This window comes from Pectinophora gossypiella, chromosome 16 (genome assembly GCF_024362695.1).
Source record: "Pectinophora gossypiella chromosome 16, ilPecGoss1.1, whole genome shotgun sequence".
NCBI classification, from domain to species: Eukaryota; Metazoa; Arthropoda; class Insecta; order Lepidoptera; family Gelechiidae; genus Pectinophora; species Pectinophora gossypiella.
The window spans coordinates 3629484-3655683 of NC_065419.1; the positions used below are offsets into that span (position 1 = coordinate 3629484).

Below are 26200 nucleotides of genomic sequence, written 5' to 3' on the forward strand. Positions count from 1 at the left end.
ATTTGGCATGCAGGTACCTTAGATACCGTAGAGGTGCACTAAGAAAGGAATTCCCGAAATTCCTACGGGAACGGGAATTAGCGGGAAAATCCTTTTGTATGAAAAATCTAAACCGCTCAAGTTAGACGTTTGAAATTTGGCATGCAGGTACCTTAGATACCGTAGAGGTGCACTAAGAAAGGAATTCCCGAAATTCCTACGGGAACGGGAATTAGCGGGAAAATCCTTTTGTATGAAAAATCTAAACCACTCAAGTTAGACGTTTGAAATTTGGCATGCAGGTACCTTAGATACCGTAGAGGTACACTAAGAAAGGAATTCCCGAAATTCCCACGGGAACGGGAATTAGCGGGAAAATCCTTTTGTATGAAAAATCTAAACCACTCAAGTTAGACGTTTGAAATTTGGCATGCAGATACCTTAGATACCGTAGAGGTGCACTAAGAAAGGAATTCCCGAAATTCCCACGAGAACGGGAATTAGCGGGAAAATCCTTTTGTATGAAAAATCTAAACCACTCAAGTTAGACGTTTGAAATTTGTCATGCAGGTACCTTAGATACCGTAGAGGTGCACTAAGAAAGGAATTCCCAAAATTCTCACGGGAACGGGAATTAACGGGAAAATCCTTTTGTATGAAAAATCTAAACCATTCAAGTTAGATGTTTGAAATTTGGCTCGCAGGTACCTTAGATACCGTAGAGGTGCACTAAGAAAGGAATTCCCGAAATTCCCACGGGAACGGGAATTAGCGGGAAAATCCTTTTGTATGAAAAATCTAAACCACTCAAGTTAGACGTTTGAAATTTGTCATGCAGGTACCTTGAATACCGTAGAGGTACACTAAGAAAGGAATTCCCGAAATTCCCACGGGAACGGGAATTAGCGGGAAAATCCTTTTGTATGAAAAATCTAAACCACTCAAGTTAGACGTTTGAAATTTGGCATGCAGGTACCATAGGTACCGTAGAGGTGCACTAAGAAAGGAATTCCCGAAATTCCCACGGAAACGGGAATTAGCGGGAAAATCCTTTTGTATGAAAAATCTAAACCACTCAAGTTAGACGTTTGAAATTTGGCATGCAGGTACCATAGGTACCGTAGAGGTGCACTAAGAAAGGAATTCCCGAAATTCCCACGGGAACGGGAATTAGCGGGAAATCCTTTTGTATGAAAAATCTAAACCACTCAAGTTAGACGTTTGAAATTTGGCATGCAGGTACCTTAGATACCGTAGAGGTGCACTAAGAAAGGAATTCCCAAAATTCTCACGGGAACGGGAATTAACGGGAAAATCCTTTTGTATGAAAAATCTAAACCATTCAAGTTAGATATTTGAAATTTGGCTCGCAGATACCTTAAATACCGTAGAGGTGCACTAAGAAAGGAATTCCCGAAATTCCCACGGGAACGGGAATTAGCGGGAAAATCCTTTTGTATGAAAAATCTAAACCATTCAAGTTAGACGTTTGAAATTTGTCATGCAGGTACCTTAAATACCGTAGAGGTACACTAAGAAAGGAATTCCCGAAATTCCCACGGGAACGGGAATTAGCGGGAAAATCCTTTTGTATGAAAAATCTAAACCACTCAAGTTAGACGTTTGAAATTTGGCATGCAGGTACCATAGGTACCGTAGAGGTGTACTAAGAAAGGAATTCCCGAAATTCCCACGGAAACGGGAATTAGCGGGAAAATCCTTTTGTATGAAAAATCTAAACCACTCAAGTTAGACGTTTGAAATTTGGCATGCAGGTACCATAGGTACCGTAGAGGTGCACTAAGAAAGGAATTCCCGAAATTCCCACGGGAACGGGAATTAGCGGGAAAATCCTTTTGTATGAAAAATCTAAACCACTCAAGTTAGACGTTTGAAATTTGGCATGCAGGTACTTTAGTAAACTTAAAGCTTAGTTGCAACAGGATATTACAAAATTCCCACGGGAACGGTAGTTAGCGGGAAAAACATTTGTATGAAAAAATCAAATCTAAATAAAAGGAGAAACTGACTGACTCAGTGACTGACATATCAACGCATAGCCTGAACGGCTAAACGTAGGCATTTGAAATTTGGAAGGGACATAGCTTAGGTACCGTAGAGGTGCACTAAGAAAGGAATTCCCGGAATTCCCACGGAAACGGAAATTTGCGGGAAAATCCTTTTGTATGAAAAATCTAAACCGCTTAAGTTAGACGCTTGAAATTTGGCATGCAGATACCTTAGTTAACTTAAAGCTTAGTTGCAACAGGATATTGCAAAATTCCCACGGAAACGGGAGTAAGCGGGAAAAAAACATTTGTATGAAAAAATCGAAACCGCGTAAGATAGATGTTTTCAATTCAATTCAATTAAATTATTTATTGCATTCCATGTAGTACAATGGGGTGTTACATAGGCATAGGAACTAAAACATGGACCCTGTAGGGCACAGCAACGTTGAAGGGAAGAGAGGAAGTGTGTATTAAAATTAAAACTCAATGAACAATCAATTAAAAAAAAATCAATTCAATCAATTGATTCAATCTAGCATGCATGCATACCTTAGTAAATATAAAGTTTATTTTTGGCTGTATTTTGAAAAATGGGAGTTATTGGGAAAAAAAAAATATGAAAAAATCTAAACTGCATAAGTATGCACTCCCACACACACAAAGATCTCTCTCTTATATAACACGCCACGCGGACGAAGTCGCGGGCAAAAGCTAGTATCACATAAAATATACATTCGGTATATTTATTTCGGTTTATTTATTTTCGGTACATAAAATATACCGAATGTATATTTTATGTGATAGACTGCAATTTTCTCATTACTTTTCGTAAGATACTGCATAAAAAGTATTTGTTTGCAAATAGCCGATCATACTAAGGTTTTTAGCTTTCCTGTGATGGAGGGATCTCCTTGCATGATAGACGATATTTGATTTGCAGGTTAAAATGCACAAGACGATTTTTTATATTACGAACAAGTAAAGTGCAAAGTTACAGTATGAACTGTTTGCTCATACATGTATGGCGCGCGTTTCGTGCTCACTTGGCCCTTCCAATACCATTCTTCTAAAAAAAAAAATCTTCTATTTCATGCGTCATACATACCTAATATCCATATATTATTCAACTTGTCCTTACAACGTTGTTTATCAGGTTCGAGGTACAAAAAGCAAAAGGAGGAATAAAGGAATTAGAAGTCTATTTTAGGTTATTTACAGGAATCCGTACCTCAAAAGTAAAAACAGAACTCTCATAGGATTACACTTTTTGTCTGTCAAGACCTTTTATCTCAGGAACGCGTGGAGATATCAAGTTGAAATTAACATCTATTACTAAGCTGACAAGGTCCCCGATACCGACCCCGCTGGCGTGGTCGACGATTTCCCTCAATCAGCGCTTATCGCTATCGACCCACTAGGGTCGATTAATTCTTTCAAATATTTTTCCTCTCAGACGACGCCCTGAGCCGAGGTTCGCGCCCAACTGGGCACCCTCAGGCATGTTGTCTTAAACGTTGTACCGGGTGAGAGCCTTCAGCGCTCCCCATTTGTCCGGCCAAGTAGTTAATGCCATCTGCGGCAAATCTACAATAGGTCACGTCAAAAAAAAAAAAAAAAAGAAAAAAACTAAGCTGACCAAAATAAACAAGCTTCTAAATCGACGACAAAGATATTTTAACAAATTAAGAAATATTTTCTAACATTTCGCATTTTATTTACATGAAACCTTATTTTCTACTTGCTTGGAAAATTGTCAAAGAGCCAACATAATTGAAAAAGTCTCGATTCGAACCCGTGACTCCTGTCAATCAACCCACAATAAATGTCCGGTTTAGTAACTTTCTAATATACTTAGTTGGTTTATTTGTTTTTAAATTCTTACCTTAAAAAGTTCACATCAAAGCAATTCATCTAAAACTGTTATATTGCTATTTGACATTTCTTGACATTTATAGGTATGCGCAAATGTCAAATTTTAATATTGCTTTCTAGATAAATTGCTTTAATGTGGCCTTTTTAACCCCCTTTACTTAAATGTAAGGAGTAACTGTTACCTATATTGTGCATTTTCAGTTAAAAGTCTTCTGTTAAAAAAGTTTTAAAATTGGAATTTTCAAAAGCTTTGAAAGCAAGGCTTTCACTGCCAAATGGTGCCATGAACAGTTTTGTAGAAAACTAGCTCTTACAGAAGAATAGGAAAGTGTAGACTAAGTCTAGTTCACATTAGAATCAGGTTGGCGTTGTGGGCCGCAGCAGGAGGTTAGGACTTACCCCGATTAGTTTTTACTGCCTACTCCGTTAGGGATTACGGCCATGAAGACCATAATAGCTTTATCGCTTTACAGGGACGGATACAAGGTCTGCACACGTAACGCATGGCTCAAGAGACATTCATCATCATCAATTTAAGAGCCACGCTCTTGTCGGTGCAGCATTTTCCATGCTACTTTTTTAGGGAAAAATAGGGCAGTGGTTTCCCTTTTGCCTTCCGCCCCGCGGTACTCTGTCTGTCTGTGTGTACGAGATATTAACGACTCATTAATTTTTGTTTCAATATGATAAGACTAGATCTCCTTCAGCGATTGATTAACGACATGAAAAAGGGTTGGCTTCACAGATCATAGAAACAAGGGAGATATGCCCAAGCACTAAATTACACGACTCCGCATGTCGCCTGTTAACTCACGTCGGCGTGTGAAGCGGCCGCACCAAGACATTCCTGCCTGGACCGCCACATCGAATTACCCGCCGTTCATTGCGTAGTAACACAAGCGCTAGTTGTGGTCGCGCGATATCAAAGAAGCAACGTATTATGTGGAAAGTTTTATAATACGATCGTTGCCTCATAATATGCTTGTTTTGCGCATACTTCGGTCTCACCAGCTATGCTCCCGCGGCATCTCTCTAAAATAAGGTATCTGGGGTTGGCCTCGATTTGGATATAGAATTTATAGATAGATTGATAGGTTGCTGAAAAGCAGTAAAATGTAATCCTTTTCATTAGGGTTGCTAGTTGCCTGCCGTTGAGTAGGTATTTTATACATACCTTGTATGGCTACGTGTACGTACTTACACGGGGAGTAAATGACATCGTAACGAATACTGAGAGGGTGATTCAGCTCATTATTTTGAGATACATCAAGTAAAAATTTCAAATAAAGACATGAATTTTGCGACGGTAAATTCCACTTGATATTAACCCAGAATCATGGTCTGAATCGTTCCCTTCAATGTTCGGTACGATGTCACTAACACCCTGTATAATACATTGTTTTAAGTTTACGCGGTTATTATCATAATTAAAACACATAATAACGGGTTCTTACCGCGTTTAAATGGGGATATGAGACTCCCGATATTTCGACACTGTTGCAAGTGCCATGATCACGGGATGACTGATGAGATTGGAGTGGAGTAGGTAGATCCATAATTTTCTACGGGCAGACATATCTGTCTACCCTCTTTCTTTGCCGCTTGTTTATGTTTTTGATATCGGAATGTTCGGAACCACCTGAACTCGCACCAAACTCACTACGACAAACCGCACTCACTGTGTCCTCACGTTTTTTCACCACATTAGGCCGTTTCAAGCTTTTTACAACACCTACTACTGGATTCCACATGGTCGATAATTTGAACCCGTCTTCCCTGTTGAAATTTTTATGTTTTCTGATTTCAATAGCCTCTTTTACGAGTCTGGGGATGTAATGACGTTCTGTCGATAATATTTGTGGATTGTTAAACTCGATCCAGTGGGTAAGAACCCGTTATTATGTGTTTTAACCCTGTATAATGTACTAATATACTTCTGCCTACCCTTTATACTATACAGGCGGAGTTATGTTGTGTATAAAAAATAATTAAAGCATACTTACGTATTAGGCACATTCCGCATAGCCTTGTGGCGTACGAAGACGGCCACAAGTGTACCGTTGCCAACTACACCGATGACGAAGATGAGGGCAAATATGAGTGGCACGATGTACGTCTCGGGTCGCTCGTAGTAAGGTTGGTAAGGTTCCGAGGTATTCATCATCTCTTCGAAAGTTGCATTGTAGTCCTCCATGGTGCATAATATCTGGAACAAAATGAGGGTCAGGTTAGGATTCATACATTTTCTTAGCAAATCAAACATCACATAACAGGTACCTGATTATCGACCCAATGGTGTTTAATTCCTGTAGACATCATTTTAGTTTATTTTAAGTTATATCTGTCATTTTCTTTTCCGCGAAAAAGGTTACGTGTTGATCACACGTCAATTTTAGGCACAAATAAAAAAAAATCCCCCTAAAAATTTTACATTGACCAATAACCCGAGAGAATGAAGTTGAAGCACACGTCCTGAAAGATACCTGTTTGATTCGTCCGGGTTATTCATTCATTTTAAAATTAACAGCTGTCAATCATTCGTTCCTTTCCCTTTTATAACTTACAATAAAATTAGGTTGTAACTGATCGGGGCCAAATAACGAGGAACTAATAACGAATAAAAAAGGCATCTAGCTCATATGCAATCCGTTTGACGTATGCTGTCACCTTAGTTCTGGCGGGTTATCCCGAGTCAGGTTGTCGAGCGAGGTTCGCGCCCAACTGGGCACCCTCAGGCCTATTGTCATAAATGTTGTACCGGATGAAAGCCCTAAGCGCTCGCCACTCGTTCGGCGAAATAGTTAATGCCATTTGAAGCAAATCTACAATAAGTTACTTATGTCAAAAAAAATGTTTGTTGCAGGTCTAAGTGGTACGTGGACTCAGAAGAAGAAGACTTAGAGACCAGGTCAAGAGTAGATACTCAGACTAATGAGACTGACAAAACTAAAAGTGGTCTGTCAGCATGTCTCTCTGCCTACCCCAGCGGGAAATAGACATGATCTTATGTAAGTACCTATCTAAATGAGTCTATGTGACATATAGGGTTCCTTCAATCAAAGTGTAGTATTCAACAATATTTATTTTGGGTAAGAATGATGGTATTGTAATGGATACTGTGTATACTATGACAGGAGATATCAGATATTATCCTCAATGGGAGGGCCTATTGACATGGTGAGCGGAAGAATCCTACAGAATAATTACTTACAGGGTGTTACTTATATATAATATTCTTACTTACGTAATCGTAACGAAAACTTTGAGGGATGATTCAGACCATGATTTTTAGTCGATATCAAGTGGAATTTTCCGTGAAAAAGTATAGAACTGAAAAACTAAAAAAGAAATCATGAATGTTGCGACGGAAAATTTTACTTGATATTAACTCGGAATCATGGACTAAATCATCCCCCGTAGTATTCGTTATAATGTCACTGGGAGCCGTGGTAGCCTAGTTGGTGGTTGGTTGGGCCTCTCACTTTGAGGTCGCTGGTTCGAATTCAGCACAGGCTTAAACCAATGAATGTCGAATATGTTTTCGAATTAATGTTTGGATCATAAATGATACCACGTGCTCTGCGGTGAAGGAAAACATCGTGATCCACATTCCCGAGAAATGCATTTTCGAAGGTATGTGATCTAACCTGTATTGGGCTGGTTTTCCCTTCGCGGGTTGGTAGGTCAGACAGGCAGTCGCTTCTGTAAAAAACCGGACCTGTCAAATCTTCAGATTAGGTAAGCGGACCCTGTGAAAAACGGGATAATGCTAGGATGATGAATGAGGGAGACACTATTTGACATTAATCTTTACATACATACATACATAAACTCACGCCCGTAATCCCTAATGGGGTGGGCAGAGCCACAAGTAATCAAAGACAACTTGCAGCCACTGTTGATACGAATTCCAAAGATGGATATGATGAACCTTATGGTGATAAGGGATCAGCCTATCGCCCATAACATTAGTCCATCATGTTAGAGGACACAATCCCTCTGTCGGTTTTTACGACATGCCCGGGAAGAGAAGCAGCTGAACGTGTTCTATGTTTTTTATATGCTCCCAGAACAGCATAGAAGCAAGACATTAATCTTTATTACGACTTAAAGTACCTACGATCGGAAAATGACCAAAATATAATATTAATCGTGGGTTGTGAACCCTCAAGCGTTTAGGAATCCAATAAATATGGTATCATTGTTATTAAGGCATAATATTAAGCGCTTTTATTGAATACCTCACTGAAATATTCAAACATCTACGTATTGGAATTATTAATTCTAATGTGATGGTAGTTGAGAGCAGGCAATGGCCGAGGATAAATTTACTTTTGTGGTTTTCTAAGCCGCGTTAAGACGCGGTGTAACGCGCGAAGATGCGGCCCGCTGCATTTTCTTATGTGGAGAAACGGAGAAATATTACACACAGGTGAGCGTTGGACTCAAGATCTGGGGGCCCCGGGTTCGAATACCGGAGGGGAGATATCACAAAAATCACTTTGTGATCCCTAGTTTGGTTAGGACATTACAGGCTGAACACCTGATTGTCCGAAAGTAAGATGGTCCGTGCTTCGGAAGGCACGTTAAGTTGTTGGTCCCGGTTACTTTTTACTGATGTTAGTGATTAATCGTTACATGAGCCATGTTAGGGGCCTTCGGCAGCTCAATCATGACTCTGACATGATAAAAAGAAGTTTAGAACTATATCCCAATAGGGATAGTCAGAGTTAGTGCGTTGCATTTAGAATAATTAGTTTTACATACATACATACATACATACATAAACTCACGCCCGTAATCCCTAATGGGGTGGGCAGAGCCACAAGTAATCAAAGACAACTTGCAGCCACTGTTGATACGAAGTCCAAAGATGGATATGATGAACCTTATGGTGATAAGGGATCAGCCTATCGCCCATAACATTAGTCCATCATGTTAGAGGACACAATCCCTCCAATTAGTTTTATTATTATTGTTTTTATGATTTTGGTTTGTTTTTTTTTTGTTTTGGTATTTTTTTTTTGTCTATGTACTTATTGATTTCCGTGTGGTTTCTGTCCTGTGTTAAATGTAATGTACCTTTCTGTCTGTGTCTGTGGTGTCCGGAAGTAATAAATGTTTCTTTCTTTCTATCTTTCTTTCTAGTTATATCCGTCGTAAGATGATCTAAGTTACCACACCTCACCGAGCTTTCTGTTAGACCAACGTGATAGGCGGTGAGTCGTATCAGCTATAATGGTCGAGCCAACTGTGTTACTGAAAACTGTATTTAGGATAAATTAATAACTCACTGGTATAAGTCCGGTACCGGGGTTCGAACCGGCACCCCGCATTTTTTTTTTAAAAGTTCATTACAAGTCATTTCTAGTACACTATCTCACTTAGCATATTATTACAGAAAATGCTTTATGAGATATTGTGCGTAGTAAAATTTTGTAGACTTCATAAAGAGATTTTATCGACGCGCGGGAATGTTAAGGCGTTAAGGTATCATTATTCAGGCTTTTATGATAATGTTGAAGGGCGTCGTTGCTTTAGTTACTAGGTGACAGCCTTCTAAGTTCCCCACTTGTCTGGGCAAGTAGACAGTAAATGATGTCTGAAGTACGTCATCATCATTCGAGGTTTTGTTGAAGAAAATCACCACAGACATAGCCTTGCGCCGAGATTCGCGCCTAACTGGGCAGCCTCAGGCCTGCTGTCTTTTTTTACCTTTGATGGGTTTGCTCTTGGCCCAGACTTGCCTGAGGACATTGTCGAGGCCTAAGATGGAGCTCGCCCAGAAGGTCCCTGTTTACTCTGGCCTTGAAAGCACCCAGGTTACATGCATTCGGAAATACAGAAGATGGCAGAGAATCCAACTGCTTAACAGTGCGCATAATGAAGGACGATGCAAGGCGCTTTGTGCGAATAGTTGGGATATCCACCAAATAGGAATGGAACCCGGCCGTACGTCTGGAAGTCCGAAGACAAAAGGGGGATGGTGGAATGAGCTCATGTAGATGTCTTAAATTTTGTACAAAGGGAAACCCTAAAGCCTAAACGCTCTCCATTCGGCCGGTCAAGTGGCTTATGCCATTTGCGGAAAATCCACAAGAAGTCACGTCAAAAATAAAAAAGAACTGCCTAACCCTTCGGGGTTACAGGTGTGATGTTATGTTATGTTCCCGACAATTTATGTCAGTACGAGTAACCCATAGCGTCGACCACACGTACGTACACGAGCATTAATATGTATATACTTTGGTACCATGTCACATTAACTTTTTTGACAAATTGAACTGTAAGTCCTACTAAATGTCAAATATGTTAGTGCGACAGAGTCCTAAAGTGGATACATTATATTGCTCATGACTGTACGACCATAAAGACCGGATGATATATCTTGATGATACCCACTCACTCACTGTGATAAATGTCATTTAGGTTATGGTGCTGATAGACTTCAGAATTCACTTGTAACAGAACAGTGACTTATTGTAGATTTGTCGCAGATGGCATTAACTACTTGGCCGGACAATTGGGGAGCGCTGAAGGCTCTCACCCGGTACAACGTAGATAACAGGCCTGAGGGTGCCCAGTTGGGTGCGAACCTCGGCTCAGGGCGTCGTCTGAGAGGAAAAATATTTGAAAGAATTAATCGACCCTAGTGGGTGGAATGCCAATTACTCCACCGACAAGAGCGCAGCTCTTAAATAGAGAGAGAGAGAGTGGGTTGATAGCGATAAGCGCTGATTGAGGGAAATCGTCGACCACGCCGGCGGGGTCGGTATCGGGTCCTCTCGTTGTACCATGCCAGTGAATATCTTGCAAACAAGATATTCAAAAAAAAGTGTTCTGACGATTTGAGGCTGTGCCCACCCCATTAGGGGTTAGAAAGAAAGAAAGAAAGAAACGTTTATTATAAAGGGACACCACAGTAACAAATATAAAACAAATATAATAATATAAAACACGGAGTAACACATAACTTACAATCAATACACATAACAAAAAAAACATACACGAGAAATACAAATAATTGAAATAATTGGTTACAGTTATAGTTATACGTATTCATATCAAATTTCAAACTTTTTTACAAGGAATTCAAAAGTTCTAATAGCGCCAAAAACGGAATATTAATTTGGCGAATTGCGAATTTAGTTTTGCCGAACAAGTAAGTACTTACATTTTAATGAACTCTGCCTTTTCATATTTGATTGACTTGCCAAGTAATGAAATGGAGTACCTATCTATGTTTAATAAATTAACTAAAAGCTTATTACGAAAATTTATCTCATTTCATCTTTCATTATTTATTTGAACTTTTGTGAATATCTGAATTCTCGTCTAAAATTAAATTCATAACTGATTTGTTGAGCTATAATTAAGTTAATATTGTGTTTTATCAGTATTATATCAAATTTTCGTAATTAATGATGGAAAAGAAGAATAAAACGTAAGAAATTGTTTATTGTAAAAGTATGCCACATAGAAAAGCAAGACAATAATAACAAAATGCATGTTTGTTAATTTAAAATTTTCATAAAGTAACTATACGACAAAATGTCTATTCTTCTGTGTCAGTCTGTTGTTTTAAATTTTGTACCTGGTGTGAGCCGTCAGATTGGTCCAAAACTCTCGATATAGCCACACGCGACGCGGTAGATTTATCGCGTGGATACCACTCCTCATTTGTCCGATATGCGGTAAATCCACGATAATAATGTACACAATATAAAACCTGTTTACAATATCAGTATATTTAAAGAAAAGAAAATAGACTGATAAAACATGTAGGTATATTTTTAGCAGTTTGTATACCGAACGCAGGTTATTCGCTTTGAAGATAAAACAATAAATGTCTGGTATGTGAAGTTAAATATCCCGCATTTCCACGGCTAGGTAAAATTATGTTCACGAAATTCCCAACAGAACGACACTAACGTCGCGGCGCTAAAAAAGGACTCATTTTGTGAAAGCACCAAAGTTCCACCCGCACACGATGTCAAATATTTATATGCAGCTCGCTTTTGTAAAATGTACTCGTGATTCACTACTTTTAGTTTGAAATGAAAAGGAGACATTCTGTTTTGTTAAAATAGTATTTTCAGTATATAAAAATGATATCCTGTCAGCTCTGCGCGAATTATGTCAAGGGTTCCAACCAGAAGACGCAGTGAATGATATCTACGTAGATAGACACCATACGGCTATTGGTCAAAGCCATCGATATAATTCCGTGCCGCGCCGTTGGTTCCCGTGCCGCGAGCGCAGGGGTGTTAAAAAGGCCACATCGAAGCAATTCATCTAAATAGCAATAGTGCTTTCTTAGTAGAATGTGGCTTTTTAATTCCTGAACCTGATCTGGTTTGGGCCGAATCACCTGATTGTTCGAAAAGGTAAGAAGTCAAGCCGGAATAGTAGCCAAAGCGCCTCCAACAATCGCACTGGAAGAGCGTGATGGAGTATGCTCCATACTCCTTCCGGTTGATTGAGGGGCCTGTGCCCATAGTGGGAGTTTTGATAATTGTTTTTTTTCCTTAACATTTAAACACGTATCGACTCGTTAAAACACTTATTAATTTTTTTACAAACTTTTTTTTTGACGTGACTTATTGTAGATTTGCCGCAGATGGCATTAACTACATGGCCGGACGAAACTTGGCCACAAAAATCTTTTGCTACTTTTTTGCTGCTTTTTTTAAAAGGAAGTCTTCCACCGGCTGAGTGCCAAGTGATTTGGCTTGAACAATTGAACAAATCGTCGGACCTCTTGAGTCTGCATAATCATTTACGCTCTATTAGTTTTTTAGGTACTAGAGAAATTGCTGAAAAAAGACTTTACCTACCTATAAAAGGTTTCATTGGTACCTACGTTTCATTGGACAGTGGATAGTATCATTACATCAAATTATTATTACCATTGATTTACCACTATCGTAGATACAGCGATTGATACAAAAATGCGGCGAAAACTTGGCGATTGTTTAGCTATACATTCGTACACAGCGTTATATACATTTAATAAAATCGTGTCAAATTAAGAAAGTACGCATAGTCTTATTACGTATATTAGCGCGTGGTGCTTCGTAATGCTGTCGGGTTATAACTGCGACTCGGATTGATCGAGTTAAAAAAATAATAATGAAAAAGTTTATTTAGGTAAAATTTACGACACACATATACATCACTACTACTACTTGGCTGTACTAGTTTTAGTGTATTTTAAATTAAAATAATAATTTTGTGGGTTTTACTGCGAAAATAAAGGAAGCTGCGAAGGAAGGAGGGTGGGGGTGTTAAGGTTCATCATATCCATCTTAGGACTTCGTATCAACAGTGGCTGCAAGTTGTCTTTGATTACTTGTGGCTCTGCCCACCCCATTTGGGATTACGGGCGTGAGTTTATGTATGTATGTACTGCGAAAATTAAATTTTTTATACTATGATAACATGCACAATGTCTTTACTTATTAGAAATATGATATTCCATCCTTCTTTATTCGCTTTGAGCTTCTATTTTTGCAAGTTTTTACCACGCACTTCCCCGTGTTGCCAGTTTGGCGCCTAATCGCGCACTGAAGGAAAGTAATGTCAACGTTGCTATATTAACAGTAACTATGCATCCCACATTTTGAGCACTTATGTTCAATCTACGGTAGTAGTAAATCTATGATTATTACTAATTGGATTGGCCATTATGAACGGCGATACGGCTCACTATCTATCACGGTGGTCTAACAGAAAGCTAGGTGAGGTGTGGGTCCTTACTAAGTTCATTTTGCGATGGATGTACAATCAAACAGCAAAAGTTCAGTCACTGAGCGCAGCGAAAATTATGAACCATTAGTTGTCATAATTGTAAAATTTATGTTTAGGTGTATTACGAGGAGCTCGGTGGCGCAGCGGTTAACGCGCTCAGTCTGTGATTGTTGAAGTAAAGCAACTTTCGCAAAGGCCGGTCATAGGATGGGTGACCACAAAAAAAAGGTTTCATCTCGAGCTCCTCCGTGCTTCGGAAGGCACGTTAAGCCGTTGGTCCCGGCTGCATTAGTCGTTAATAACCATCAATCCGCAATGGGCCCGCGTGATGGTTTAAGGCCCGATCTCCCTATCCATCCATAGGGAAGGCCCGTGCCCCAGCAGTGGGGACGTTAATGGGCTGATGATGAAGGTGTATTACAGAAACGACATGTAACCAGGAGGGGCAGGAGGTCTTAAGTGCAACCAGTTAATTTATTACTTTGCAAGAAACTGACTTGGACTTTTGCAGCTTATTGTACCTTTGACTACCCCAATATAGTCTTGAGCTCATTATTATGGGGTTATGCGACATAACATTACACGCGTAAATATAGGTAAGTAATATTTTATTATTTTTTATAGAGCCCTTTGTGTATGACTAAATAAATAAATTAATCTCCAATAATGTTAATGAAAGGCTTTCTAAAAAGGATATTTCTTACAAAGCCAAATCTGTTTTGAACTCATCAATCAGAAAATTAGACCACCACTGGGCATATGACACTGAAACGGTACCTTTTTTTGACGTGACTTATTGTAGATTTGCCGCAGATGGCATTAACTACTTGGCCGGACAAATAGCGAGCGATGAAGGCTCTCACCGGGTACAACATTTAAGACAACAGGCCTGAGGGTGCCCGGTTGGGCGCGAACGCCGGCTCCGGGCATCGTCTGAGAGGAAAAATATTTGAAAGAATTAATCGACCCTAGTGGGTCGATATGGATAAGCGCTGATTGAGGGAAATCGTCGACTACGCCGGCGGGGTGGGTATCGGGGTCCTGAAGTGTTTGGTGTCGCGAGCTAATTGGATGCCTCTATGGCTAGAGTAATCGGGTCGTCGGGATCGTATATTACGTCACTGAAACGGTAGCGCGACTTTTATCCTAAGTTTAAAGCCGATCACACATACTTACAATCTTCCATCACTAATTTAAGAGCCACGTTCATGTCGGTGTAGCATTTCTCTCCATGCTGCTTTTTAGGGAAAAATAGGGCATTGGTTTCCCTTATGCCTTCTGCCCCGCAGTACCTACTCTGACGCGAGTGGGACACAATCTTAATGGAATATATTTTAATTTGCACAAGTAAGCATTTACCGTTCAGTCCCGGTTACATAACGCACTTAATCGTCATCAGAAACAATGCTTACATGTGCAAATTACATTTTGAGAAAATAGGATTGTGCGTGCAAAACGAAGCATAATACGCCTATTGTGTTTTGTTTCCCGGTCATGTGCTTAAGGTATGTTTACTTATCATGTTTGTACGCACGCCATTTGACTGGGCAAGTAGTAGAATAGTATAACGTAACATAAGTTAAGCTGTATTTAAAATTGGGCTAGTCATAGATACTATCCATCGCAAGATGAACTAAGTGCGTGTTCACACCAAACGTATAGTCAGCCGCCGATTGTGCGCAGGCTCACTATAAGCCTCAGTGTGAACGTAAAAATAAATGGTATTTTTTGTTCACATTAAGCTTACAATACGCTGTAGCTGACAATACGCCATTGGTGTGAACAAAACAGTCGGCTTGTATATGTTCACACCAAATGCGTACGCTGAGCGGCCGACTATTTTTCATATAAAATGTGCAAATACTTGACTGAACTGAATTGAAAACAATCCGCCGGCCGATTTGAATCCAATACGCTGGCGTTCAGCCGCGTAGCCAATCAGCGTCCGCGGCGGTAGTGACGCACTTTATTAGTCGGCCGCCGACTATCAGCGTCTACGCATAGCGTCATGGCGTATTGTCGGTTTGGTGTGAACGAAAAAGCGAATATGTATGGAATTACAATACACTGCGTAACGCTCGCTCACTGTCGGCGGCTGACAGTCAGTTTGGTGTGAACACTGCCTAAGTAGTAAGTAGTGGGTACTTACTCGCACACACGCACGCACGCACGCACCCCCCCCCCCCACACACACACACAAACAAGAGTACCTACTATAATTTTATTTTATTGTCTTTTCATTTTATTGTATTTTATCTAAAGCAGCTATATATTTATATTTCATGTCCTCTAACCTACGTTGACAATTACTTCTGCACACTAACTCAGGAAGAAGAAATGACTGAAAACCAGCGCTGGATGGTGCAACAGCATGGCTTCAGCACAGCATAAGCTGAGCCATTTCCTTTTGCCCGTATTCGTAATATTACAATACAATACAATACAAATACACTTTATTGCACCAAAATAAACATAAATAATAAAAAAATAATAATAAAAAAATATATAATAGGTAGGTAGGTAGGTAATTATGAAATAATATTCATAAATACCTAGTTTTTCAAATAATTATTGCCAGTAACAGTTTACTGGCAATAAATTTGTTTTATTCTTATTCAATAAACAAAATCCTCTCTCATCATGTGAATCTAGCCTTAGCTACCTTTTATTGGCAGATATTATTTTGACAAATTAATCAATCGATCAGTCAAAACTTCTTTATTATACAAAACATAAAGTCACAAAACAATTATCAATTAATAACAATCATCTCTTCGTGTTATTAATTATTGTTTACAAAATCTGAATATCAATCAATTAATGGCAGACAATTTTATTGTGAAATTTTGTACCTTTAGAACACATGTATAGAATAAGGGAATTTCCAGGCTACGTTTGCCGGGGCATTATAGATGGCATTGTAAAGTTTGAATGTGATAAATAAATATTAAATCATCATCATCATCAGCCCATTAACGTCCACACTGCTGGGGCACGGGCCTTCCCTATGAATGGATAGGGAGATCGGGCCTTAAACCATCACGCGGGCCCAGTGCGGATTGATGGTTATTAACGAGTGCTAATGCAGCCGGAACCAACGGCTTAACGTGCCTTCCGAAGCACGAAGGAGCTCGAGATGAAAACTTTTTTTTTGTGGTCACCCATCCTATGACCGGCCTTTGCTTTTTTATTTTTTTATTTATTTTCTCCCACACAGACAGTTTAACAAACAACATAACGATATAATTACCTATTTTCTCATTACTCGGGTAAATCCAGTGGTTGAGCGTTGGGCTCACGTGCCGGAGGTCCCGGGTTCGAATCCCAGTGGGGACAAAATTAAATGACAAAAACCACTTTGTGATCCCTAGTTTGGTTAGGACATTACAGGCTGATCACCTGATTATCCGAAAGTAAGACGATCCGTGCTTCGGAAGGCACGTTAAGCCGTTGGTCTCGGTAACTTCTTACTGATGTAAGTACGTAGTCGTTACATGAGTCATGTTAGGGGCCTTTGGCGGCTCAATAGTAACCCTGACACCACGGTTGATGAGGTTGGTAATCCACCTCACAACCCACACGATAGAAGAATCGCCAGATGAATTAAGTACCCACGCTTCATCGATCTTTCTGTTAGTTCCACGTCATACTCTTCCGAATACATTCCGCTTAAGGACGGTACTGAAATGTATGGGCGTCCGAAGGACGTAATATACGATCCCGACGACCCGATTACTCTAGCCATAGAGGCAGCCAATCAGCTCGCGACACCAAACACTTCAGGACCCCGGTATCGACCCCGCCGGCGTCGCTTATCGCTATCGATCCACTAGGGTCCATTAATTCTTTCAAATATTTTTCCTCTCAGACGACCGCCCTGAGCCGAGGTTCGCGCCCAACTGGGCACCCTCAGGCCTGTTGTCTTAAACGTTGTACCGGGTGAGAGCCTTCAGCGCTCCCCATTTGTCCGACCAAGTAATTAATGCCATCTGCGGCAAATCTACAAAAACTCAACAAAAAAAGAAAGAAACCACGTCATACCTAGTATTATTCCTAACTCTATGCCCATGTTTTAGGTGGTAAGCTGTATCGCCGTCTATACTTAATGGTCGAGCCAACTGTGTCCAATTTATACGAGGGGAATTTACAACCATTTCACTACAATCCGTGTTGGCATTTCCATTAGCGGCTGTGATTTAATCAATTCTTCATTGCACAAAATCATATCGAAACATAATAAACACAATATGTGGGCTCATTGCTAAACAGCAATTTCTGCTAGGCAACCTTAGGCTGAAAGAAGTTGATGTAATTGTAATTGAGTGAGGAATGGTGCAATACAAAGAAAAAAACATTATCTCTGTTATTCTTTTTTTCACAGGGTCCGTTTCATCATCACTAATTTAAGAGCCACGCTCTTATCGGTGTAGCATTCTCCATTCTTGTCTTTTAAAGACCAATTCCTTCACCTCCTCATAAGACACGACGTTCGCCTTCTCTTTAATCTGTTCCATGTAAGCTCTTCTTGGTCTTCCCCTTCCTCTCTTTACCCTCTCTCTCTAGGGTCCGTTTACCTAACCTAAATATTTGACAGGTCCGGTTTTTTACAGAATACGAAACAAAAAAAGAAGAAATAGAAAAACTAAACGTAGAAAACCTACCTACCAACATAAACGTGATTCATGGCGAGATATTTATTTATTGTAAACCCAAGAAACAATTATTTGAAATTTATACATTACGACATTAAAATCCTTGATGGGTTTAAAGTGTGTCAAATTCATATTTTTAGGTGCATGGCAGAGTATAAATCAGAGGTATTGGCCAACAGCTCTCAACGAGGCTTGATGAGAGCACTCGCTCGAGTGGTACACAACCGCCATTAGGTATGTCGGGTAATTTATCAGGGTTGTCACTTGCATATTACGGGTACGTACTTAAGGCTTTGACGCCTTTTACATTCACTGTCACACGATCAGAGCGAGCATTCCATACAGCTCGTACAAGGTAAAAGTGTGGGCGGGAAAATCAACCTTATATGATGCCCGCGGGGTGTCTGTCAGGGTTTGACTACAGTCACATCCAGGACACTTCATATGAAAAAAAAAAACTCGTTTTACATAGACACTCGTGCTAATTCCTGTAAACACCATCTAGTTTTATTTTAAGTTATATCTGTCATTTTCTTATCCGCCGAAAACGAAAGGGACGAGTAATCGACAAGCATAAAATTTATGGAACACACGTCAATTTAAAGCACAAATCTAAAACAACCGTCTAAAAATTTTACACCGGCCAATAACCCGACAGAATTATGTTGACAGCACACGTCAAACGGTTTGCATACCAGCGAGATACCTTTTTGATTCGCCCGGGTTATCCATTCATTTACTCATTCTTCCTAAAATTAAGAGCTGTCAATCATCCGTCCCTTTCCTTTTCGGTGGTCGGTGGAATAAATCATCTCAAGCACAGAATCATCTAACTTTTAGGTGTTAATTAGGTGATTCAAGCAATGTCCTTACAATAAAAGAAACAGTTTCACAAAGTGATTTCGCCAATGTCCCGCGAATCGAACCTGGACCTCCACTAGACCACGGTAGCTGTTATTTGTTTTTTGTATTTCCCGCACCCGCTTCCGCTTATCAGTGTGAACGACACCCACAACACGACATAACACGTGTAACCAGGTGCGACGGGTACTCTTAACATTGTAATAATTAGGTTATGAACCAATTTACATTTTATTCCTTTATCCAAAATTGGCTATTGAGATAAATTGAAATGAAGACATTTTCGAATATCAGGGGGTTAAAAAGGCCACATTGAAGCAATTCATCTAAAAAAACAATATTGCAATTTCATATTTGCGCATATTAAAGTCCTCAATGCACACGAATGACAAAATAGCAATATTGCTTTTTAGACTACTTGTTTCGGTGTGGCCTTTTTAACCCCTCTGCTTCTGCATATCCATCAAACCTTAGGACTTAACAAAAGTTTTTTTTCTTTTATTTAGGGGCTTTTGACAAGGGTTGTTATGCCAGCCCCATCGATCAAGACTGTCAGCAACTGATAATAAATCATAAATATTTAATTCATGGCCCTATCAACAACAGCCTAAGATGTTAAGCTGTTGTGAACGAAAGCACAAATTAAATACGTATGATAGTTTGATTAGGATATTACAGGCTAATCATCTGATTGCCTAAATGTAAGATGATCCGTGTTTTGGAAGGCACGTTAAGCCGTTGGTCCCGGTTACTATTTACTGATGTAAGAGAGTTATCGTTACATGAGCCATCTCAGGGGCCTTTGGCGGCTTAATCATAACCCTGACACCTGACATGTGAAGTGAATTACCAACCTCATCAACCCTGGTGTCATGGTTATTATTGAGCCGCCAAAGGCCCCTGACATGGCTCATGTAACGATTACTCACTTACATCAGTAAATAGTAACCGGGACCAACGGCTTAACGTGCCTTCCGAAACATGGATCATGTTACTTTTGGACAATCAGGTGATCAGCCTGTAATGTCCTAACCAAACTAGGGATCATAAAGTGATTTATGTAATATGTTCCCACCGGGATTCGAACCCGGGGCCTCCGGATCGTGAGTCCAACGCTCAACCACTGGACCACAGAGGCCGTCGGTGTTAAGCCCGCTGGTTCCAGCCTGACAAGTAGGAAAACGAAACGACATCAAGCACACAACATTCCAAGGCTTCTCTTGCAGTCTGACGTAGAATTTTTCGCTCCAGAATTGGCTTGCTTAGCCTTGAAAAAAATGAATGACTTCGCGACAATTATAATTTATTCCTTTTGTAATTTTTTATTTTTATTTTGATGCAATAAAGTATATTTGTATTTATAATAATGAATCGTCTGAAACAGACGCATGAGGCTATTACGATGATGATGAAAGGGCGTCTTGATTGACAATTCTCTTATCCATTACATTGCAAAGAAAATAAGTAACTGTTGTTGAATCGAATTGGATATGATCAGACATTCAGAATTATTCATTTTATGTTGAATAATGACATAGTGTCTTCGAAATAAGATGAAAGTGATCAAAAGAATGTATCGTATTCAATAAAAATGCGATTGATTTTGAAGCCGGACCTTTTTTCTAAGAAAACCGTAAGTGGTCTGGCTCACAGACAGACAGATTTAGTTCAGGATAAGCAATTTAATAAAAAATGTTTTGTATTTAATGTAAATAATATCTATGTGTACCTTTTTTACATAGCACAAGCTTTTGCGCGCGGCTTCGCTCGCATTAAATTCGGGGTAACACCCCTTTCATAACGTACCAATATTTAGCTTCCTACCTTGAAAACTGGAAATGTCTCATATCAAAATCCACCCCCTTTTTGAAGAGGTCGGGGACAGATTTTTAAAAAAAAAGTGCACAAGTTTATTGTTAGTTATATATACCCCGCGTACCAATTTTTAGCTTTCTGAAAATTGAAAATTGCAGAATACTGAAAATTGCAGAATGCTCCATACAAACTTCCACCCTTTTTTTTTCTGACGTGACTTATTGTAGATTTGCCGCAGATGGCATTAACTACTAGGCCGGACAAATGGGGAGCGCTGAAGGCTCTCACCCGACAAACTTCCACCCCTAAGTTAGGGAAGTTAGAAAAAGACAAAAAGTAGCTATGTTACTCTCCATCCTAAATATCTCTTCTTAAGGCTCTGGCTTATCTCGGGCGCCAGTCTCCACTCGTACATACCCTTCAATTGTGCATTATTTTATGTAACCCACCTATGTACATTGTGGAGAACAAATAAAAAGATCTTTATTATTATAATTATTATATTACTTAAAAAAAAAAAGTCAATTTGTTGCTACGTTTTCCCGAGAAAGACGAACAAACGAACAGACAGGCACACATAATATTAGTATGGATTGGCGGCAGATGTATTCGGCGGGGACGCGGTTGTGTGCAATTGCGTTCCCGTATCCCCGCCACAGGGCGGCAAGGAGGAACACCGTTGGGTTTTAGTGGGTATACCGGGTGGCGGCACCCGGGGAGTCCCACATAACCACGTCCCCCCCCCCCCCCCCCCCCGGGCGGCGTGGTATGCGTAATGCATTTCCCAACGATAAAAAAAAAATGGCGGCAGATGTATCAAAAGCAAATGTCTATATATCAGTGCAGTAATGTACATCTTTAACGCTTGCTTACCCAGTGCTTTGATAGTCCATGTTGTGAGAACCCATTTTTAAAATGAAACCTGACATAAAAATAATTTACTACTCCAGTAATATAGTTATTTCATTACCTTATCTAAGTCTAGTCTAGTTTGGTTAGGACATTACAGGCTGATCACCTGATTGTCCGAAAATAAGATATTTTTTTTTAGTTTTCATAAATTATTTTCAATTCTTTACTTTTGCGATGCAAAATTCCACTTGATATTAACCATACAAGTACCTACTTGTATGGCTACCTGTATGTATGTCTGAGTTGATATCAAGTAGAATTTCCTGTCGGAAAATTCAAGAATTTTTTTGTGTTTTATTTAATTATTTTTAGTTCCGTACTTTTGCGACGGATAATTCTACTTGATATCATATCAGAATCATAGTTTGATTCATCCCTCAAAGTTTTCGTTACGATGTCACTAACACCCTGTATATACATCTCTGTCTATCCCTTCGGGGACACATGCATGCCATAGTCTCTGCTTACCCCGGTGGGGAATACGCGTGAGTTTATGCATGTATGTACAATTTTTTAATAACAATGCGAGCATTCTATGAACGCTATAGGTAACATTATATGAATCATTGTTTTGTGTTGTTGCAAAATAGATTCATGTTTATTTAGTAATTAGTGCAGGGGTAGTAAAATAACGTATCTAAAATAATTTAGTATAATTTATATACCGGAATTATCATAAATAAATTTGTACATTGTTTTAAGTTTACGCGGTTATTATCATAATTAAAACACATAATAACGGGTTCTTACCCCATTTAATCGCGGTAAGAACCCGTTATTATGTGTTTTAATTATAATAAATTTGTAGATCAATTAAACATTTTTGAATCTACGTCATTAAGTGGCTGAGGAAAAGAAATGTTACGAAACTGCAACAGCCACACATCAGTATACATTACAAGTTATTTATTGACTAGAGGAACATATTATTCATCATTATAATTATTATTTGTATGTCGTGTCCATATCTCGGGCCTATGGAGTCCCGGACTTTTGGAAGGCGTGCGTGGGGCCGAAGCCAACACGTAGAGGCCCCTTAAGACAATTTAATCAATCAAATCAAATCAAATATACTTTATTGCACACAACATACAAAACAAATTAACACAGATGATGATAGATACAGTACAATCTGGCGGCCTTATTGCTAAGCAGCAATTTCTTCTAGGCAACCAGTGGATAGGAAACATTATTACAATTTGGTGCGGGACAGTGCAACATCTTGTATAAAATAATAAATACTATAAATAAATAAAAAAAAACAAATAAAAGTAAAATAAATAAATAAAATAGAAATATATAAATATAAATACATACGTATATACATATACCCATTTATATCAGACGTATATATTTTAATTAAATATGACATTACATGTAGATATTTTATGACAATAGTTTCCTGTAACTACTAAAGGATAAAATACGTCATATTAATTAATATCCACACAGCGACTCGTAATGAGCACGTAACAGATTTTTAAAACTCTGAAGAGAATTAGCTACTCTGATGGTGGGAGGTAAAGAATTCCACAGTCGCACAGATTGCACCGTAAAAGACTGCCCATAAAAATCTGTATGGTGAACAGGGTCTACTAACAACATTCTGTTGCAGGAACGAGGCTGTCGATGGTGAAGGCTGGTTTAATCTAAATGTGATGTGACACCAACCGGCGATTATCCTTGTAATACTATGGGATTATTATATTTATTCATTATTATTTCATGTTATTTATTTATTGTATTTATTGTTTGAGCATGATATTATGTTACAAATTGGAAGCAACGATGGTGAATGCCGGTGTAGGTACGGACAAACCAAAGTTGTTTTTTCTTGCACCGTCAACTGTATACAATTTGTATTTATCTAAGTACTTAAGTACTGTACATATTTTTAATAAATAAATAAATAAATAATAAAGTTTTTTACATAAATTTAGCTTCGAATTTATTTTTTGAGAAATTCAAATTCTTCTATTGCGTGGGTTGTGGAGTATCAACCTCATCAACCCTGGTGTCAGGGTTACTATTGAGTCGCTAAAGGCCCCAGACATGGCTCATGTAACGACTACTTACTTACATCAATACGTAGTAACCGGGACCAACGGCTTAACGTGCCTTCCGAAGCACGGATCATCTTACTTTCGGACAATCAGATGATCAGCCTGTAATGCTCTAACTAAACTAGGGATCACAAAGTAATTTTTGTGACTCTGGCCCTGAGTGGTTGGTATTCAGCGTCTGATGAAGGCTGTGGTCATTGTATAGGAACTCGACATTCAAATGACGCAAAACCCTCGAGTTTGGGCTTGTTTGATTTGTCTTGATGGTCACTCTAGCCCTATATGGTTGTCGGGGGTTGGCAGGTGGCAATTTGTAGGGTGTTGGGCTTTTTTTAGAGTCCGATCCCCATTGTTTAACTATTGTATTTGGAAATCACGACCTTACGAGGTTATGTCGGTATTTTAAATTACCAATCACGTAGAATATTAGGTGGGAAACGGCACAGATGTGGATAATGTTTCTGGCTTACTGTAACTAGTGACCTTTGGCTAGAAGCCATTTCGTTTAATACCCATATCGGCGATGCAACCATATAGACGCCTAGTATTTTTGATATTTTAAATAGAGTTCATTCTACCAACTAGTTGAAGTAAGAGGAGGGGTTTGGCTCAAGCCATAGAATAAGGAATAATACTACGTCCTTAACGGCCCATTAACGACCCCACTGCTGGGGCACGGGCCTTCCCTATGGATGGATAGGGCGATCGGGCCTTAAACCATCACGCGGGCCCAGTGCGGATTGATGGTTATTAACGACTGCCAATGCAGCCGGGACCAACGGCTTAACGTGCCTTCCGAAGCACGGAGGAGCTCGAGATGAAAATATTTTTTTTTTGTGGTCACTCATCCTATGACCGGCCTTAACTTCAACAATCGCAGACCGAGCGCGTTTACCGCTGCGCCACCGAGCTCCTCTAATACTACGTATAGAACGGCAACTCTCCGCTCCCCACCAGCGGATGAGCTAGGTTTACCTCACCCCGAATCGTATGGTGTCAGACGTCACACACACAGATGCGCGTGTACGATAATGTCAATGTGTAGTGTCTGTGTACAACGAGGTTATTTGTATGATGTGTCCGGGGTGAGCTCAAGCCTAATGTTCTTTATTTTACATAATATTAATGTAATACATATATAGACATAAGAGTGGAGCGGGCGGGAAGGACACACATCTAACGTTTCTTTCACTTAGAATTCATTCTACCAACTAGCTGAGGTAATAAGGGGGAGGGAGGGGTCTCACTCAACATCCTAAACACGATGAAACGTCACGGAAGTGGTCGTGATTGGTCTAAAATTGGCGGGTAAGATGCCGATCTTAAATCACATCTAGTAATCAGGTATGTTGACAGAACCCGTTTTGTTATTAAGAATACAGAGTCTGTATAGGTGCTGACTGCCCAGTAAAAACTAACTGTCTATTTGACACTTTTATTCTGAATTTTATTTTAGTGTAGAAGCTAAAAAAAATCTTTGATGGTGTCTGCAGGAATTAGCACGATTATCTGATTTTATTTTAAGTTATAGCTGTCATATTTTATCCGCCGAAAAGAAAAGAGACGGGTAATCGACAGGCATAGAATTTATGGAACACACGTTAATTTTAGGCAAAAAACATAACCCTCCCAAAATTTTACAATGGCCAATAACCCTACAGAATTAAGTTGATAGCACACGTGACAAAGGGTTGAATATCAGGAGATTATTCATTCATTTACTTATTATTTAAAATTAACAGCTGTCGGCTTGTGAGGTGGATTACCAACCCCATCAACCCTGGTATCAGGGTGACTATTGAGCCGCCAAAGTAGCCGTAACCGGGACCAACGGCTTAACGTGCCTTCCGAAGCACGGATCATCTTACTTTCGAACAATCAGGTGATCAGCCTGTAATATCCTAACCACCGGGATTTGAACCCGAGACGTCCGGATCGTGACCCACGCGCTCAAACCACTGGACCATAAAGACCGTTACAGCTGACAATGACCCATGAAATAAAATTAGGAGGTGTCTACAAGAATCAGAGCCAACATTGTGCCTTGGTGTAACCACTGACGTCAGCGGTTATAGACAACGGAATAAAGGAATGACATAATTATATTACTGGAGTACCTAGTAAATTATTTTTATGTCAGCTTTCATTTGAACATAAAACGGGTTCTCAGAACATGGACTATCAAAGCACTGGGTAAGCAAGCGTTAAAGTTGTACATTACTGCACTGATATAGGCATTTACTTTTGATACCCCTGCCCCTAATCCATACTAATATTATTATTA

General features: G+C 39.5%; 1 protein-coding gene across 2 annotated transcripts in view; it reads right to left on the reverse strand.

Annotated features, from left to right (window-relative positions):
* Positions 1–26200, reverse strand: part of LOC126373989 (neuropeptide CCHamide-1 receptor) — a 198964-nt gene that overhangs the window by 97208 nt on the left and 75556 nt on the right. For both annotated transcript variants that reach the window (XM_050020422.1, XM_050020421.1), the window contains exon 3: positions 5867–6069. In XM_050020422.1, coding sequence (XP_049876379.1) covers positions 5867–6057 — 191 coding nt within the window. In that variant the 5' untranslated portion in view covers positions 6058–6069. The remainder of the gene's footprint in view (positions 1–5866; positions 6070–26200) is intronic.